This window comes from Portunus trituberculatus, chromosome 41 (genome assembly GCF_017591435.1).
Source record: "Portunus trituberculatus isolate SZX2019 chromosome 41, ASM1759143v1, whole genome shotgun sequence".
In the NCBI taxonomy this organism is placed as follows: domain Eukaryota; kingdom Metazoa; phylum Arthropoda; class Malacostraca; order Decapoda; family Portunidae; genus Portunus; species Portunus trituberculatus.
Genome location: NC_059295.1, coordinates 16,323,216 through 16,343,352, shown reverse-complemented (window position 1 = coordinate 16,343,352; position 20,137 = coordinate 16,323,216). Strand labels below are relative to the sequence as shown.

The window sequence follows — 20,137 nt, the reverse complement described above, 5'->3', positions numbered from 1 at the left end:
TGCATTTTCCTTCTTCATATCGGCACAGTCTCTCTTTACATTGTCATAACTCGTTTCCAGGCCCTCATACTTTTCAAACAGTTTTTCAATTTTACCTTCTAACTCCAGAATTTTCTTCACATAAGCGCTCTTCTCCATTATTCCTTGAAACCCTGTGAAGTCTGATTCCTCTTTCGAGTTCACGGCCGCCATGTTGCGCAGACGTAAACAAACCAGCTGATGGCTCAAACGCAGGCTACAGTTTATATTTACCTTCACTGGACATTATTTTGCTAATCAACAGTTAACATGACTATATGGAGACGGGACAAACATTACCAGCTCCTTTCCCACCTTGGTTACTCTTAGGTAACTGTAGAATTATAGATGATTGCTCTGGAGCTCAGCGACCACCTCCGCCATCGACGATGTCCCGTGTGTGTGTGTGTGTGTGTGTGTGTGTGTGTGTGTGTGTGTGTGTGTGTGTGTGTGTGTGTGTGTGTGTGTGTGTGTGTGTGTGTGTGTGTGTGTGTGTATTTACCTAGTTGTAGTTTTACAGGGCCTGGGCTTTATGCTCATGTGGCCCAGGCCCGTCTCCATATCTACACTTATCCAATTTTTCTTTAAAACTATGTACACTCTTTGCTGACACCACTTCCTCACTCAAACTGTTCCAAGTCTCAACACATCTTTGCAAGAAAGTAAATTTTTTAACATCTCTCAGACATCTTCCCTTCCTCAGTTTCTTACTATGCGATCTTGTGCTTCTAATGTCATATTCTTCTCTCAGGATTAGTTTCTCATTATCCACTTGATCCATTCCGTTAATCAATTTATAAACTTGTATCAGATCCCCTCTCTTCTCTGTTCCAGGGTTGGTAGATCCATTCCTTTAGTCTCTCCTCATATGTCATCCCTTTAAATTCTGGAACCATTCTTGTAGCCATTTTTTGTAGTCTCTCCAATTTCCTTATGTGTTTCTTTTTATGGGGGGTCCACACAACTCCTGCATATTCCAATCTAGGTCTTATTTTAGTACTTATCAATTTCTTCATCATTTCTTTGTCCATATAGTGAAATGCTAATCCAATATTCCTTAGCAAATTATGTCTCTCTGAAAATTCTATCAATATGGCTTACTGGTTGATTGTTTTCTTCCATTGTCACATCCAAGTCCTTTTCCTTTTTTACTTTTTCTAGTTCTACTCCATCTCCCATCTTATAGATTCCCACTGGTCGTCTTTCACTTTTTCCCATTTCCATGACATCTTTTGTCCATTATAACTTTTTTGTATCTCATAATTATAGTGTAAATGTAATTAATTGTATGTTTAACTATGTATTTATTGACTTTCAATTTAACTGAACAATGTTCATTAATTTTGTTTTATGCATCATCTTCATTTGTGTATTCTTCACTTTTAATGTTCAACCTTTAATTGAGTATAATGCAAAGTTTCTTTGATACTAGTGTCTCCATCAGACCACTCCTGGCTTCTCCACACATCCTGTAACCACCTTATACTCAACAGTTATTCCTTCAAGTCCCTCACCATATATACGCCCACATCCACATTGAATTCCATTTTCCATTTTTTACTCCATTTCCAGATCTTATTTAAGTCTTCCTGTAGTATTTCACAATCCTCTTTTTGTTTAATGACTCTGCACAGTTTCGCATCGTCCACAAACTGATTTATGTAGCTGTTCACTCCCTCTGGCATGTTGTTTATATATAGAGAAAAGTATTGGCACCAATACTGATCCCTGTGGCACTCCGCTGTCTACTGCTCTCCACTTGGACTTCATATCTTTAACTATCGTCCTTATTTCTCTCCCACTCAAGTAATTTATCATCCATCTCAATGTGCTTCCTTTTAAGCCACCCTTCTCCTCTAACTTCCATAGTAATCTTTCATGTGGCACTTTATCAAACGCCTTTTTTAAATCTAAATAAATACAGTCAATCCATCCCTCTCTCTTGTACTTTATCAACTATTCTAGAGTAGAAACTCAATAAATTTGTTACACATGACCGACCTTTTCTAAAACCAAATTGGCTGTTTGATAACAATTTGTTGTCTTCAAGAAACTCAATCCATTGCTTCTTTAATACTCTTTCACATATCTTGCATATTACACTAGTTAGTGATACCAGTCTGTAATTTAAAGGTTCTTCCTTCCTTCCGCTCTTATATATGGGAACCACCTCAGCTCTTTTCCACTCCACTGGTACTGTTCCATTTTCTACTGAGCATTTTATGATGTTGTATATAGGACTTGCTAGTTCTTCCCTACATTCTTTCAGTATTCTGCCTGAGACTTCATCCGGTTCCATTGCCTTCTCCTCATCTAATTCCATCATCAACTTTTTTATTTCAAGCTTGGTTACTTTAATCTCTTTCATATGGACAGTCTCTCTATTACCCTGTGGTCTTTCAAATTTGGATTCCTTAGTAAAGACCTCCTGAAATATACTATTTATCAGTTCTGCCATACTTTTGTGTGTGTGTGTGTGTGTGTGTGTGTGTGTGTATTTACCTATTTGTATTTACCTATTTACCTATTTGTGTATTACAGGGCCCGAGCTAAGCTCTCTGTGTCCTGTCTCCTTGTCCACTCCTGTCATATCTCTGTGTGTATGTATTTACCTAGTTTTACCTAGTTGTAGTTTTACAGGGCCTGGGCTTTATGCTCGTGTGGCCCTGTCTCCATATCTACACTTATCCAATCTTACTTTAAAAGTGTGCACACTCGTTGCAGACACTACTTCTTCATCTAAACTGTTCCACGTCTCAATACATCTCTGCGGGAAACTATATTTTTTAATATCTCTCAGACATCTTCCCTTTCTCAGCTTTTTACTATGCAATCTTGTCATATTAATGTCATATTCTTCTCTCAGGATCAGTTTCTCATTATCCACTTGGTCCATTCCGTTGATCAATTTATAGACTTGTATCAGGTCTCCTCTCTCCCTTCTTTGTTCCAAGGTTGGTAGATCCATAGCCTTTAGTCTCTCCTCATATGTCATCCCTTCAAGTTCTGGGACCATTCTTGTAGCCATTTTTTGTAGCCTCCAATTTCCTTATGTGTTTCTTTTATGATGGGTCCACACTACTCCTGCATATTCCAATCTGGGTCTTATTATAGTATTTATCAATTTCTTCATCATTTCTTTGTCCATGTAGTGAAATGCTACTCCAATATTCCTCAGCAAATTATATGTTTCTCTAAAAATTCTATCAATATGGCTTACTGGTTGATTGTTTTCTTCCATCGTCACTCCTAAGTCCTTTTCCTTTTTGACTTTCTCCAGTTCTACTCCATCTCCCATCTTATAGATTCCCACAGGTCGTCTTTCACTCTTTCCCATTTCCATGACATGGCTTTTGTTCACATTGAATTCCATTTCCCACTTCTTACTCCATTCCCAGATCTTGTTTAGGTCTTCTTGCAGTATTTCACAATCCTCCTTTTGTTTATAACTCTGCACAGTTTCGTATCATCCAAAACAAATTTATGTAGCTGTTCACTCCTTCTGGCATGTCGTTAATATAAATGAGGAAAAGTACTGGTGCCAATACTGACCCTGTGGCACTCCGCTTTCTACTGCTCTCCACTTGACTTCATATCTTTAACTACCGTCCTTATTTCTCTCCCCTCAAATAATTTTCTATCCATCTCAATGTGCTTCCTTTTAAGCCACCCTTCTCCTCTAACTTCCACAGTAATCTTCATGTGGCACTTTGTCAAACGCCTTTTTAAATCCAAATAGATGCAGTCAACCCATCCTCTCTCTCTTGTACTCTATCAACTATTCTAGAATAGAAACTCAATAAATTAGTTACACAAGACCGTCTTTTCTAAAACCAAATTGGCTATTTGATATTAATTTGTTGTCTTCAAGAACTCGATCCATTGTTTCTTTATTATTCTTTCACACATCTTGCATATTACACTAGTTAGTGATACCGGTCTGTAATTTAAAGGTTCTTCTTTCCTTCCGCTCTTATATATGGGAACCACCTCAGCTCTTTTCCATTCTACTGGCACTGTTCCATTTTCTATTGAGCATTTTATGATGTTGTATATAGGACTTGCTAGTTCTTCCCTACATTCTTTCAGTGTTCTGCCTGAGACTTCATCCGGTCCCATTGCCTTTTCCTCATCCAATTCCGTCATCAATTTTTTTATTTCAAGCTTGGTTACTTTAATCTCTTTCATATAGACAGTCTCTATTACCCTGTGGTCTTTCGAATTTGGATTCCTTAGTAAAGACCTCATGAAATTTACTATTTAACAGTTCTGCCATACTTTTTGGGTCTTCCACCATTCCATTTTCTCCTTTTAACCTTTCTATTGTTTCTTTTTGTCTTATTTTTCCATTTATGAATCTGTAGAACAATTTTGGTTGTTCCTTACATTTTTCACAATGTCCTTTTCATAGTTCTTTTCTTCTTCCTTTCTCACCTTAGCATATTCATTTCTTGCTGTTTTGAAGTTTTCCTTATTTTCTGGATTTCTGTTTCTTCCACCTTTTCATGCTCCATCTCTTTCTCCTTTGCCCTAGCACATCTTGCATTAAACCAATCTTTCTTTCCTTCTTCTTTAGGTCTATATTTTGGAACATATTCCTGACCCCAGTTTTGTATATTTCCAAAAATAAGTTATATTTCTCTTGAACCGTTAATGAGTTTTCCATCTCCTCCCAGTTTACGTTTTTAAAATAGTTCTTGAGATTCTCAATATCAGCCTTTCTGTAATTTAATCGATCTCCTTTGTATGATTCATCTCTATCTTCCTTTCCTTCTTCTATATCCATTTCTAATATTACATGGTCACTCTTTCCCAATGGGCACTTGTATCTTATATCATCGTTAATTGGTATATCCCTTGTAAAAACTAGGTCTCCGGCTCATCGTTTCCTCTGAATCTCGTGTTTTCCTTTACTCTTTGGACCATCAAATTATCTATCATTAGGTTCAGGAATCTATCTCCCCAGGCATCTTCCCCCATACCACTTTCATAATTTTCCCTTACAGTTGAAATCTACCAATATCACTTTTCTCCTTTTCTTAATGATTCTTGTAAGACTCCTTATTGTGTCATCTATCATGTCTCTATATTCTTGGTTAGTCCATGAGTTTGTTTTTGGTGGCACATATGTTCCAATGATTGTTAACTCTTTTTTTTAATATGCATCTTAACATACAGTATTTCTGATTTTCCTTCCCCAAACTCCACTTGATTTACCACTATCTCCTTCCTTAACATCATCATGACTCCTTCTCCTCCTTTACCCACTCTGTCTCTCCTCCATATATTATACCTTTTATCTATGTCTATTTTTATTGCCTCATTTAACTTAGTTTCCACCAGGCATACAATATCTGGTTCATCTTTCTTTATGTAATCTCTTAATTCTAATTTACTAGATAAAATCCCATCTATGTTTGTATACATCATTTTTAATCTCTTGTTCTTATCATTTTTAGTTAAACTTGCTCCATTCTTTTCTCTTCTTTCTCTTTTATATACCATTTCCTTATCCTGTCTCCTATAATTCTCCAAAAAAATGCCTTCTCCTCCTCTGACCTTTCATTATTTTTTTCTCTTGCTTCTGCCACCAGTTCATTGTGTCTCTTCCTTTCCTCCTCGTTTCTATTTTTCTTTATATATATATATATATATATCTTTGCAACCTTCTGTTTCTCTGAGTTTCGTTTTTCTATATAGTACTTCTTCTGCTGCTGCTTGTGATTTTAGTAATATCTTAATTGGTCTCACTGTTCCTTCTTGATATGGTCCCATTCTATGGATTTCTTCTATTTCCTCTTCTAAGTTCTGTCTATCCTCGTCATTCAGATGTTTTAGTAGGTCTTTACTGATTTCATTTCGTCTTTTTCCCTTCTTGGTCTATATTTAAAATTTTTTTCTTTCAGTCCAAAAATGATTACACTCTTCTTTTTTTCTGCAATTTCTCTTACTAAATTTTCTTTTTTCTTGAGGACTCCTATAATTTTGTTTGTCATATTTTCATCTCTTTCTTTTAACTGTTCTTGAAATACTTCTTGAAATGATTCCTTGTCTTTCTTATCTTGGATTATCCATGCTTGTACTTCTTTTTTAATCACGTCTTGTACTCTTTCTTCTTCTTTGTTAACTAGATCTTTTAGCTTTTCTTTTCTTTCTCCTTTACCAGTCCTTCTTCCATCAATTTCTTATAGTTCGCTATTTGGACTTTTAATTCTTCATTTTCTTCTTAGCCTAGTTTCGTTTTCTTCCACTCTTTTAATCCTTTCTTTCAATTTCTAGCTCTTTATCCTGTTCTTCATTCTCTTTCATTCCCATACTCTCTTTATCAATTTATCTAATTTCTTCGATAGTCAAGACTCTATCAAATAGTGAAGTTTCCCATATCAAAGCCTTCAAATTCTCTTTCTCCCTCACCAACATTGTCATCATCAGCTTTCATTCTTTCCTTGTCACATACCTGCATTTAGATGGAATATCTTTCTCACTCATTATTATTTCACACTGTATTCATGAAAAAAAATGAGTCCACACTTATCAGGCCACTGTAAACCCAAACAAAGGTAGTGAAGATCAGCTGATTCTCACACTATTCTCCTTCCTCTACCACGTCTGTGTGTGTGTGTGTGTGTGTGTATTTACCTAGTTGTAGTTTTACATCTCTTTATGCTCATGTGGCTTCTCCATATCTACACTTATCCAATCTTCTTTAAAATCACACTCTTGCAGACACTACTTCTTCATTCAAACTGTTCCACGTTCAGTAAACTATATTTTTAACATTTCTCAGACATCTTCCTTTCTCAGCTTTTTACTATGTGATCTTGTGCTTCAATGTCATATTCTTCTCTCAGGATCAGTTTCTCATTATCCACTTTTCATTCTGTTGATCAATTTATAAACTTGTATCAGATCCCTCTCTCCTTCTTTGTTCCATTGGTAGATCCATAGCCTTTAGTCTCTCCTCATATGTCATCCTTCAAATTCTGGAACCATTCTTGTAGCCATTTTTTGTAGTCTCTCCAACTTCCTTATGTGTTTCTTTTTATTCCACACAACTCCTGCATATTTTATTTCACAATCCTCTTTTTCTTTATAACTCTCACATTTCTCATCTCCAAACAGACTTATGTCTGTTCACTCCTTCTCATGTCTTTATATGAGTATTCCCATACTGATCCTCATTTTCTTTCTACTGTCTCCACTTTCATATCTTTGACTACCTTTATTTCTCTTCCCTCAAGTAATTTTCCATCCATTTCAATGTGCTTCCTTTTCCATTCTCCTCTAACTTCCACAGTCTTGCATGTCACTTTATCAAATGCCTTTTTTCCAAATAAATTCTCAACCCATCCTCTCTCTTTGTACTCTGTCAACTACTCTAGAGTAGAAACTCAGTAAATTTGTTATACACTCCCTTTTCTCCATTGGGTATTTGATAATAATTTGTTGTCTTCAAGGATTCATTGTTTCTTTATTATTCTTTCACACATCTTACAAGTGTGTGTATTTACCTAGTTGTATTGTGTGTGTGTGTGTGTGTGTGTGTGTGTGTGTGTGTATTTACCTAATTGTATTTACCTAATTGTAACATACGGAAAAGAGCTATGCTCGTGTTGTCCCGTCTCCATATCTATTAATGTGCAGCTTTTTCTTAAAATCATGAATATTCCTTGCGTTGACCACTTCCACGTCTAAACTATTCCATGCTTCCACCCTTCTATGAGGGAAGCTATATTTTTCACATCTCTCCTATAAGTGGCCATTTTAGTTTTTCCCATGCCCTCTCGACATTCTTCCATTCCACATACACAGATCTTCCCTATCCATTTTTCCATGCCAATCATCACTCTGTATATTGCTATCAGGTCTCCCTTTCTCTTCTGTTTTCCAGGGTTGGAAGTTGCATTCTTTTCAGTCTGTCTTCATAAGTCAAATCTCTTAAGTCAGGCACCATTTTCGTTGCAGCCCTCTGTACTTTCTCTAGTTTCCTTATGTGTTTCTTTAAGTTCGAGCCCACTGTATTGTTGCATATTCAAGCCTCGGTCTTATCATTGCAGTAATTATTTTCTTCATCATTTCTTCATCTAGATATACGAACGCCACTCTTATGTTCCTCAATAAGTTCAATACTTCTCCAATTATTTTGTTTATATGTCTCTCTGGCGATAGGTCATTGGTAATTGTCACCCCAAGGTCTTTTTCTTCATGACTGGTTTTATGTCTTCATTTCCTATCTTGTACATACTCCTGATTCTTCTTTCACTCTTGCCAAACTCTATTTTCTTGCATTTTGTCGTGTTGAACTCCATTTGCCATGTACAGCTCCATTTCCATATTCTGTCCAAGTCTTCCTGGAGTAGTTCGCAATCTTTGTCACATCTCACTTTTCTTAACAATTTTGCATCGTCTGCAAATAGGCTCACATAACTGGACACCCCATCCACCATGTCATTTATGTAGACTGCGAACATTACTGGTGCCAACACTGATCCCTGTGGAACTCCACTCTCCACCAATCCCCATTCTGATGGTCTGTCCTTAATTATTGTTCTCATTTCTCTTCCTACCAAAAGTCTTCCATCCATTTTAGTAAACTGCCATGCACTCCTCCTACCATTTCAAGTTTCCAGATCAGTCTCTGGTGTGGTACCTTATCAAAGGCCTTTTTTAAATCCAGATATATTCCATCAGCCCAACCATCTCTTTCCTGTATTACATCTATCACCCTCGAATAGTAACATATCAGGTTTGTCGTGCATGAACGCCCTTTCCTAAAACCAAATTGACACTCACAAAGTATGTCATTTTTCTCCAAGAAGTCTGTCCATCTAGTCTTCACCACCCTCTCACACATCTTAGCTACCACACTTGTAAGTGACACTGGTCTATAGTTCAATGGGTCTCTCTTGTTACCTGATTTATAGATTGGGACAATGTTAGCTCTTTTCCAGTCTTGGGGCACTACGCCTTCCCTTAATGAGGCATCAATTACTTCACAAACTTTTTCTGCCAATTGCTCCCTGCATTCTCTTAAAATCCATCCTGATACCCCATCAGGTCCCACAGCTTTTCTCACTTCTAAACTCCCCATCATGTTCTTGATCTCCTCCACCGTTACTTGAAACTCCTTCATAATCCCTTTCTGTTCCATTACCAGTGGTTTGTCAAAAGCAGTCTCCTTTGTGAATACCTTCCGAAAGCATCCATTCATAGCCTCTGCCATTTCCCTGGGATCTTCACTGTATACTCCATTTACTTCTAAACTTTCAATACTTTCTCTATTTTTGATGTTGTTGTTCACATGTCTGTAAAAAAGCCTTGGTTGGTCTTTACATTTATCAATTATATCCTTTTCTTGTTTCTTTCTTTCTTCTCTTCTAATCAACACATATTCATTTCTTGCTCTTTTGTAACTTTCCCACTGCTTAATCCGTCTTTTCCTTCTCCACCTCTTCCATGCATCCTCTTTTCTTGTTCTAGCCTTTTCACATCTATCGTTAAACCAGTCCTGCTTTCCAACTTCTCTATGTTGTCTTATTGGTACAAATTTTTCTCACCTTCTTTGTATATTTTTATAAATTCCTTCCACTTTTCATTTGCTCCTTAGCACTCTTGAATTTCATCCAATTTGTCTCTTGAAAGAATTTCTTTAGGTTTCCAAAATCTGTCTTGGCATAATTCCATCTTCCCACTTTATATTCTTCATTTCTTCTAGATTTCTCTTCGTCTATCACCTTGAACTCCAAAACTGCATGATCACTCTTTGCTAAAGGGCACTCCACCCTCATCTCCTCAATGACCATTGGCTCTGTACTAAAGACCAAGTCCAGTCTTGACGATGCTCCCTCTCCTCCAAACCTAGTATCTTCTTTGACCCACTGAGTTAACACATTTTCCATTGCCAGTGTCAATAGTGTATTTCCCCATGTTGTCTCTGATCCTTCCATTGACCAGTCCTCCCAACACACCTCTTTACAATTAAAATCTCCCATCATTATAGTTCGTTCACAGCCACCCAACATTTCTTCCAGACATGTTCCTGTATCACTTATCATTTCTTCATATTCCTGTACTGACCATGCATTTGTCTTAGGTGGTACGTACACCACTATGTAGTGCCTCTTTTTCCTTCATTAGTTTCTGCTCTGATCTTTAGCACTTCTGCCTTTCCCATACCTTTTTCACTTGATCCACCTTTATATCTTTTTAACCAGCAACATCACTCCTCCTCCCATCTTACCTACTCTATTTCTTTTCCAAACGTTATATTTCCTTCTCCAACCTTCATCAGGTCTTCTCCCTCTCTCAGTTTTGTTTCAGTAAGACCCACAATATCTGGGTTCTTGTCCCTCAAGTAATCGTTGAGTTCTAAAATCCCCGATATCACTCCATTTATGTTGGAATACATTACATTTCGCTCATATGTAAGTTTCTTTAGTCCTTTCTTGCTGTACTTTTCTGGGTTATGAACCACTTCCTCAGTCTCATATCCAAGATTCTCCAGAAAAACTCTTTCTTCTCTTCTTCTGTCCTCTCTTCATTTTTTTTCAAAGCCTCCTTGTGTGTGTGTGTGTGTGTGTGTGTGTGTGTGTGTGTGTGTGTGTGTGTGTGTGTGTGTGTGTTAGTTACTTTATTTTTCCAGGATTGAGTCATCTTTTAATGTCATTTCTACTAAAGATTATTTGTCATATTCATCCTTAAAGTGTGTGTGTTAAGGCAAAATGTACTTACATACATATCTAACATGAATAGTAATTGCCATTACTATTATTGTTTTCTTACCATGTTCATATTTGTTTGTGTTTCCTGTAAATTTTAAAAGTTGGTATTGAAAATTAGAAAACTGTTTCCAGAAACTTTTTTCACTGGTTTTGTATTGCAAGAATTGAAAGAAAGAATGCTCACTGAATATAAGACAACATAATATAAAGTATTATTTCTAAACCTTCTATTGACCAAACTATTTGTTATTTGGTGTACACAAAAGCATAAACAAGTCAATACAATCACTAAGAAATTTTTACATATATCTATAGCTTTTGGTCTCATCTTTTCTCAGTATGCACTAGGTGTGGGCAGTGGCTGGGTGGTGGTGGGTGTTGGTGGTGAAGTGGTGGCAAGGCTGGGTGGTGGAGCAGCAGGTCCATGCCACACTGGCCCCCTTACAGACCTCCACCTTCATGCATCTCACCTTTACACTATTGGTGAGTAGTGACACATCAAGCTTCCTTTGTTTCATGGTATGCTCAATATTATTAATTGAAGAAGAGGTGTTCAGTGATTAGACTGACTGTTTTGATCTGGATATGCTGTCTATTTTGCTACTGATTTACTCACAGTCAAAGCACATTCAACAACTCCACACACACATATTCATGGTCACCTGACCAGCATGCGCACACACACACACACACACACACACACACACACACACACACACACACACACACACGGTAGCTCAGTGGTTAGAGTGCTGGCTTCACAAGCCAGATGACCGGGGTTCGATTCCCCGGCCGGGTGGAGATATTTGGGTGTGTCTCCTTTGACGTGTAGCCCCTGTTCACCTAGCAGTGAGTAGGTACGGGATGTAAATCGAGGAGTTGTGACCTTGTTGTCCCGGTGTGTGGTGTGTGCCTGGTCTCAGACCTATCCCAAGATCGGAAATAATGAGCTCTGAGCTCGTTCCGTAGGGTAACGTCTGGCTGTCTCGTCAGAGACTGCAGCAGATCAAACAGTGAATTACACACACACACACACACACACGGTACCTCAGTGGTTAGAGCGCTGGCTTCACAAGTCAGAGGACCGGGGTTCGATTCCCCGGCCAGGTGGAGATATTTGGGTGTGTCTCCTTTCACGTGTACCTCCTGTTCACCTAGCAGTGAGTAGGTACGGGATGTAAATCAAGGAGTTGTGACCTTGTGGTCCCAGTGTGTGGTGTGTGCCTGGTCTCAGGCCTATCCGAAGATCTGAAATAATGAACTCTGAGCTCGTTCCGTACGGTAACGTCTGGTTGTCTCGTCGGAGACTGCAGCAGATCAAACAGTGAAACACACACACACACACACACACACACACACACACACACACACACACACACGTATTGTAGTGGTTAGCATGCTCAACTCACAATCGAGAGGGCTGGTTCGAATCCCGTGGCGGCGAGCAAATGGGCAAGTCTCTTAATGTGTGGCCCCTGTTCACCTAGCAGTAAATAGGTATGGGATGTAACTCGAGGGGTTGTGGTCTCGCTTTCCCGGTGGGTGGAGTGTGTTATGTGGTGTCAGTCCTACCCGAAGATCGGTCTCTGAGCTCTGAGCTCGCTCCGTAATGGGGAAGATTGGCTGGGTGACCAGCAGATGACCGAGGTGAATCACACACACTCTCTCTCTCTCTCTCTCTCTCTCTCTCTCTCTCTCTCTCTCTCTCTCTCTCTCTCTCTCTCTCTCTCTCTCTCTCTCTCTCTCTCTCTCTCTCTCTCTCTCTCTCTCTCTCTCTCTCTCTCTCTCTCTCTCTCTCTCTCTCTCTCTCTCTCTCTCTCTCTCTCTCTCTCTCTCTCTCTCTCTCTCAGGAAAATAAGGTAGAGGAAATCCCAAAACATTAATCATCACAGCCGTCACAGTACAACCTAAATGTATTCATGAAATGTAATAACTAAACAACTTTTTTTTCTGCTACAGGAGGGGATGGCTGGCTTAGAGTGTGGGAGGCTGAGATGGTAGAGGAAGCCGCCCTCAAAACAACACGTAGGTTCCAGTTCCTTAAGTCTCTGCAAAGACCTGAATATGATCAAAAGATTAATATTATTACTATTATGTTGCTGCTTTTGGATAGGAATACAGTACCTTGAATACTAGTAGATTTGGTTAATTTAGTTGGCATGTTTAAGTATGTGCTCAAACCAGTATCCTGTGGCAGGTGGCATGAGGGAGGTGGAGGGATGGTTTGAGGCAGGGATGAAGACTTCTTGGCTTCAACTTGTCCGTGAGCTTCCTATCCACAATGGTCCAGGTTTCCCTATTACCCTCACCTGTGCACCACTGTCAACCCCAGTCTGGATTGTACAGGTGAGGTAATACTTGTGTTTTCATACCAGAATGTTAATTTTCATATGTATAACTACATCAAGTTTTCTCTGAAATAACAAGGATATCACTAAAGAGGTGTTTGAGTATATACATTTAGATTTTTATTATTCCTTAGAAATTATTCTTTTATACAGCTTAAAATTTTGACTTAAGATTCTGGCTAAGATTTTTATATCATAATACTTTAGATTTCACCCAAATGCACAGACCACCACGGGAGTGATCTATGGAGTTTGGGCTGGGGAGTGGTCTGCCCATGTGCTGCACCAAGGCCCTAGTGAGCGTGTGACAGGTGTGGCTCTGTCTCCCACTTCCAGCCAGCACCACCAACTGCTGGCTGCCACCACTCACCAACACTGCCTCCTTGTTGCCACCTTGCCACAGGTAATTAAAATTAAAATTGATGCAGGACTTCAGAGAAATGTGATTTATTCAATGACTATATGTAGCTATGTCTTAATTTATAAACACTAAATATAAAGATTTTTTAAGTTACAAACATTTGCCTTTTGTCCTGTTATACAAATACTAAAATCAAATGTGTAAATGAAATTTTCAATAATTGTTTAAAAATTTTGAAAATATGTGAGATTAAAACATTCAGTGATCCACAGTTAAATGTTATATTTCCAAACTGTTTTTAAGCTAACACATTTGTAAAATGTGTTCCACCCATACATGATAAGAACCTTCCTACACAGCAATTACTTTTGCAGGCTAACACTGAGGAGAGCCTTGAGGAGGAGGCTGGCACAGTGCAGGTGGTGACAACACTAGCCCAGGCAAGGGTTGAGGGCATTCCCAGTTGTGTCACTTGGGCCACCTGTCAAGTATGTTATATAAGCTGGCCTGATTTCATATCATTTGATCCAATAACATTATCACTAGCTTTGACATTCCATTTTCTTCTACATCCACTTCCTACCCGAGTTTTGTGCCTGCTTTCTTCCCAAGACAGTGCCAAACTCAGAGATTGTGAAACTGAAGATAATGAAAACACTAAAAACACTTATTCTTTGAAGCCTGTGAAGAAATTGACTTTTTTTCCTCCCTTTACTCCTTTATCTTAAAATATAGTACCTGCGTGTATAGTGATCTTTTACCTAGTAGTAATTTACAGATCCTCGTGTGATCCCGTTTCCAAATCTACACTTTACAGTTTTCCTTAAAATTGTACACACTCCTTATTGATACTACTTCCTCACTTAGCTTGTTCTAAACTTCTGTATTTCTCTGTGGGAAACTATGCTGTTTTCTATTAATCAAGTATCTGCCAGAGAAGGAAGAGGAGGAGGGAGGAATTGGGCAGGATGGTTGGGTTTATTGTATATACTATATGTGTGACACCAGTGTTAGGCAGGTGTGACCAATACTTGTCAAAGTAGCTTGAAACCTGAGTTGATAATGCAAGAAACTAAAGATGGTAAGAATTTAGGACTAGATGTGAAACCTGAGGATTGCATAACTTGGATAGCATGTAACTCGAGGATCGTGAAACTCGGATAGCTTGAAACTTTGGAAAATAGTGAAAGTAGAACAGTACCAGCAAAAGATGATCTAGACAGAAAATGCTAATTATATTTTAACTATTCATTCATCTAAATCATCATATGTTATAGAAATTTGGATAAATGAATACACAGAATAGATGAAAATGAAACATCCATGCAAATAATGCTACCTTATGGTCTCACTTTATTGAACATAGTGTGTTTGGTATACAGTAAGCCCTCGCACTTGGCAAATCTCAGCTTGGCAAAATTCACTTTTGGCAGTAGGGTGGCCACAAACCACCGAGTACACGCTTGGCGATTTGAATTCAAACTTGGCGGCCGCATGGCAAACCTTGCGGCTCCCTGGTGACGTCAGACCTCTCTCAAAACGTATCAGAATGCAGTGTGAGAGTCCCCTTCAGCCATCTTGTTTGTGCTAACCTCTGTTCTGCTAGCATGTGAACGAATTCTGGTGATTTACTGATATAGCCTCTACCAGCACAACAGGTGGTACCGGTGGGCATAAGGACAATGGTGGTTTGGCTAGGACAAAAGTGGGCGAGAGAAACAGGTGGAAAAACAGGAGTTACAGCCTTTATATCATGTCTTATTAGTTTTATTTATTGTTTTTAGGTCTGTTTTGTACATGTGTTCTAATATGTGAAGGCAGAAGATTTTATTTCAGCTCAAAAGATGGTATTTTAGAGGTCAAAAGAGGGACTTTGGCACTTTATTTTCAGGTGACGAAGGATGATGATCTGGTGGTGATAGGTCAGGAAGATGGCTCAGTGAATGTGTTTCTGCTGCACCTGGCACCGAAGACATTTGAGAAGCGGCTCACTCTCATTCAGGTGGAACGTCCTCATGAGTGTAGGATTCAGCATATCAGCACAACTAAGGAATCTGAGCCAAGAGGAAAAGGAGAAGGGACACCCCCTATCCTTGTGACCTCAGCAGATGACTGTCGACTTTTCCTCTTCAAGTTAACAAGAGGTGCAAAGCTGACAAAACTTGAACCTATTGGCTTTCACCAGCTGAAGTGTATGCCACAGAGAATCACTGTTCAAGGGGTGAGATATTATGATTAACAGTGAATAATTGACAATTATAAAGATGCTAACAGCACAAAGTGGTCAATTGTCATGATGAGTGATAGTGTACACTTTAATGACAATAATGACATAAATATTATTCCTCATACATCCATGAAGGCAATGGTGTTGGTGGAGCTCCCTGATGGCCTGGCTTTTGAGATCCCTGCTCTTCTCCCATCATCCAGCCCTTCATCCACATCCACCTCTCAGTTCCCTCTCAGGGCAGCCCCAGACTCATGGCTCCTGAAGGAGCATTCACCAGCACCACAGATGATGTGGGAGGGTGGCAAGGTTGTCCATCAGCAGGTGCTAGAGGAGATGAGCCACACCTGTTGCACCAAAGATGAACATCACCCACTCCTTCTCACACTCACAGCGTAAGTTTTCAATCACTGTTTTTGTCATCCTACATGCTGCATTCTTCACTTGTAAAGGTCTGTTATTTTTGCAGCATGTATTAGGAGCAGTTTTGGAGTTGAGGAAGAATAAATTCTTGTAAGATGATAAAATGAGGTGAATGTATTTACGTAATACAGTGGTACCCTAGGATACTTCTGGTACAGTATTCTTTCCTGATACCCAGAATTTGCATTGGCATACATCTGTGAACCCAGCTTGTGCCTACACTGCCAGTGGTGTCACACCATTGTGTTCCCATCTGAAGCCTCAGTTCCACCTAAGGTCACGCTCACTCAAGTAGTATACATTTCAAACAAACAAACATTCAAACAAAAATACTTACCATATTTGATGGCTTATAAGACTTACCTTTTCTCCAAAAAAAGTCTCAGGAAATTAACCTGTGTCCTATGAGCCCAAAGTTCAGTATTGATCGAGACAGTGGTTGGTGGGAAGTCTCTGGCAAGAGAGGTTCTAAAATCAAAACCCAGATATCTTTGCACACGTAAACAAAGTGATGATTGGTACTATACCTCAAAATGTACAACTCTTTCTTTCAAGGTAACAATATATAATAGGTCATACTTAACGGTAATTCACATAGAATGACACCAGTCAGAAAGAATTTGCCTAAGTGACCATACACCACATTATTCAAAACAAAATTAACATTCAACCGGTGATCGTGATCTTGGCACGGGCAAGTTTCACTATGTTCTTTACAGTGTGATACCATTATTCCTTGAGGTAAGACACACTTTCATACAGTTAAAATTGCACCTATCTTTTAACATTTTAAGCTTGCATACATGTAAAAAAAAAAAAAAAAAAAAAAAGACTATTATTAGCCCTGTAGTCTCTTACAGTCAGTGCTAACGCCATATGCCAGGTACATGTTTGCATCTCACAACAAGATTGGTACGTAGGCTACTAGGAAATATTAATTCAAGTTTTTAAGTGCTAAATACTGGGATCTGAAAATTATCTAAATGCATGTGAGAGTCTTCAAATGTCAGGTGAAATCCTTCACTTCATATTCAGAGCTTAAATCTGCTCATTTACCTTTCTTTTTTATTTCAATGTCTGCCAAAACTGGATGTGTCTTATGAGCCCTTGTGTCTTATGAGTCATCAAATGCAGTAAATACTATGCACATGTATGGCAACAACATTCCACTTCAGCTGCTACAGCGAGACGAGGCAGAGGCGGATTTGTCTGTTGGTTACCTACCCTATTGGGATGTTTCTTGTCTGAGTTGGTGGGGAAAAAAAATCATATTCATGGGTTGGTGTCTTATGGACTTTTGCCTACAAAGTCACAACAGACAGGGATTATTAGCTTCAAATTTCAGTTACTTAACACATTAGCACCCAGTTGTGGTAGTACTCAAGAAGGATTATCACAACAGGACTCAGAACTCATTATAACCTTCGACTGACCTCCCACTAAGGTCACACCCTACTAACTTCCCTTAGGATGATGAATTGATATGTGGATCATGTCATGCCTTCCACATTCTACCCCTCATTCAGGCTCTTCAGAGCTGACACTCCTTCCAAAACATTTGTTGGATATCTGCCAGCTGAATGAATGATGGCAAAAACTTGCAATAGTCAGCTGTTAGATGATGCTGAAGAAATCTGGATGACTTCACATCCACCAGGATGCCTCAAGGACAAGGGATTTTAAGAAAGTAGTGCAGTTTGGTCTCTCATTGCTGTTGTATAGGCAGTGTATGTGTGTGTGTAATTCACCATGGTCCTCTGCTTGTCACCCAGCCAGCCTTTACCTTACAAAAAAAGCTCAGAGCTCATAGACCAATCTTCAGATAGGACTGAGACCACACTACACAACACACACTGGGACTCACTGTGCCTGGAACTTGAACCCAGGTCTTCTCGGTTGTGAACTGAGTGTGCTAACCGCTACACTATGCAGTCATATGTACATGTGTGCAGAATACACTTTCTACCACCTCCATCACCAGCATCACCTACACTTATTCCCTCCCTCCCACTCTCACTCATTCCCCTATTGTCTCCACCACTGGCAATGTCCTGCCTCATCTTTCAACTTTTATGATTTAGATACTGCCTCATTTTACTCCCATTCTATATCTATTAGGTTGCAATGTAAATTATATTATTTTTACTATTATTTTTTTTCTCATGAATGGATTAATCAGTTTCCTATTATTTTCATTGGAAAATAAAATTCCAGCTTCCATTCAAATCTGGTTGCACCCTGAGTCATTGAATGGATTAAGGATATATTCTGCAGTGTCACTGTACTTAGAATGTTACATATGATCAGATTATAGAGTTGTTGAATGATGATCTATTAAAGATGCTGCTTGTCCTGAACAGCCCTGATGGATTGTCCATGATTGGAGTGACACCCAGAGGCCAAGTGGTTCACACTCATAGGAAAGCTGATGCAAACTATAGCATCAGGGTCTCTGCCAAATCAAATAATGGTTGCTCATGTGACCCAGAAAAGATGGATACTTATAAAAAGACTGTGGGAGCTGCTAACAGCAAAATTGTGCCTATGTCAACAATCAACTCATGTAAATGTAAGTAAATTGTAAATAATATTAAGTAATATTATTTCTCAAGAAATTGTTTCATGTTATTACATTTTTTTTTTTTCAAAATTGCTCAATGGAGAATGTTTTCAGTTAGTTCTATGAAATATACTTTCCATTTTTCATAACCTTGATATTAAAGCTAAATCACCAGCAGGAGTGTTTATAGTTTACAAGATGGTGAAATGGACTGAGGAATGGAATGTTTAACAGAAAGCTTGATAAAATTATAATTTTTCAGGCAAAGATGATAAATTTAATGAGTTCAGTGGTGATGAGAAGACAAGTATAGCAGTAGTGGCCTGTGTGGCTGACAATGGGGCATGGGCTGCTGCCTGGGTGGCTGGTGGAGACCTCTTTGTGTACAGGGCCAAAGGAGCCTCCTTTCCCCTTCCACAATGCACTGAAAGGAAATTTCGTTTGGTGGTGAGCATCTGGCAAAACTCAAGTGAGATGAGTATTTTATATATACAAAATGCATGATGTCAAGTTCTAAAAAAAATTTATATATGAAATTTGTATTTATTCACATTTTTCAGTAGAATGTTGCTAGCAATGACATCATTCATCTATTTCTGCATATTTTAGTAGTTTTTTTTTTTTTTTTTTTTTTTGTGTGTGTGTGTGTATTTACCTAATTGTATTTACCTAATTGTAACATACGGGAAAAGAGCTATGCTCGTGTTGTCCCGTCTCCATATCTATTAATGTCCAGCTTTTTCTTAAAATCATGAATATTCCTTGCGTTGACCACTTCCACGTCTAAACTATTCCATGTTTCCACCCTTCTATGAGGAAGCTATATTTTTCACATCTCTCCTATAAGTGGCCATTTTTAGTTTTTCCCATGCCCTCTCGACATTCTTTCATTCCACATACACAGATCTTCCCTATCCATTTTTCCATGCCAATCATCACTCTGTATATTGCTATCAGGTCTCCCCTTTCTCTTCTGTTTTCCAGGGTCGGAAGTTGCATTCTTTTCAGTCTGTCTTCATAAGTCAAATCTCTTAAGTCAGGCACCATTTTGTTGCAGCCCTCTGTACTTTCTCTAGTTTCCTTATGTGTTTCTTTAAGTTCGAGCCCACTGTATTGTTGCATATTCAAGCCTCGGTCTTATCATTGCAGTAATTATTTTCTTCATCATTTCTTCATCTAAATATCTGAACGCCACTCTTATGTTCCTCAATAAGTTCAATACTTCTCCAATTATTTTGTTTATATGTCTCTCTGGCGATAGGTCATTGGTAATTGTCACCCCAAGGTCTTTTTCTTCATGACTGGTTTTATGTCTTCATTTCCTATCTTGTACATACTCCTGATTCTTCTTTCACTCTTGCCAAACTCTATTTTCTTGCATTTTGTCGTGTTGAACTCCATTTGCCATGTACAGCTCCATTTCCATATTCTGTCCAAGTCTTCCTGGAGTAGTTCGCAATCTTTGTCACATCTCACTTT

The 20,137-nt window shown here is 38.7% G+C and overlaps 1 protein-coding gene across 1 annotated transcript in view; it reads left to right on the top strand.

Moving 5' to 3' along the window:
- The window catches only part of LOC123517098, a 72,088-nt gene that overhangs the window by 24,201 nt on the left and 27,750 nt on the right, over nucleotides 1–20,137 (top strand). Inside the window, exons 6-14 of the mRNA XM_045276984.1 lie at nucleotides 11,078–11,222; nucleotides 12,699–12,764; nucleotides 12,937–13,085; nucleotides 13,314–13,490; nucleotides 13,823–13,936; nucleotides 15,340–15,669; nucleotides 15,811–16,070; nucleotides 18,459–18,667; nucleotides 18,921–19,105. Of these exons, the coding sequence (XP_045132919.1) occupies nucleotides 11,078–11,222; nucleotides 12,699–12,764; nucleotides 12,937–13,085; nucleotides 13,314–13,490; nucleotides 13,823–13,936; nucleotides 15,340–15,669; nucleotides 15,811–16,070; nucleotides 18,459–18,667; nucleotides 18,921–19,105 (1,635 nt within the window). The remainder of the gene's footprint in view (nucleotides 1–11,077; nucleotides 11,223–12,698; nucleotides 12,765–12,936; nucleotides 13,086–13,313; nucleotides 13,491–13,822; nucleotides 13,937–15,339; nucleotides 15,670–15,810; nucleotides 16,071–18,458; nucleotides 18,668–18,920; nucleotides 19,106–20,137) is intronic.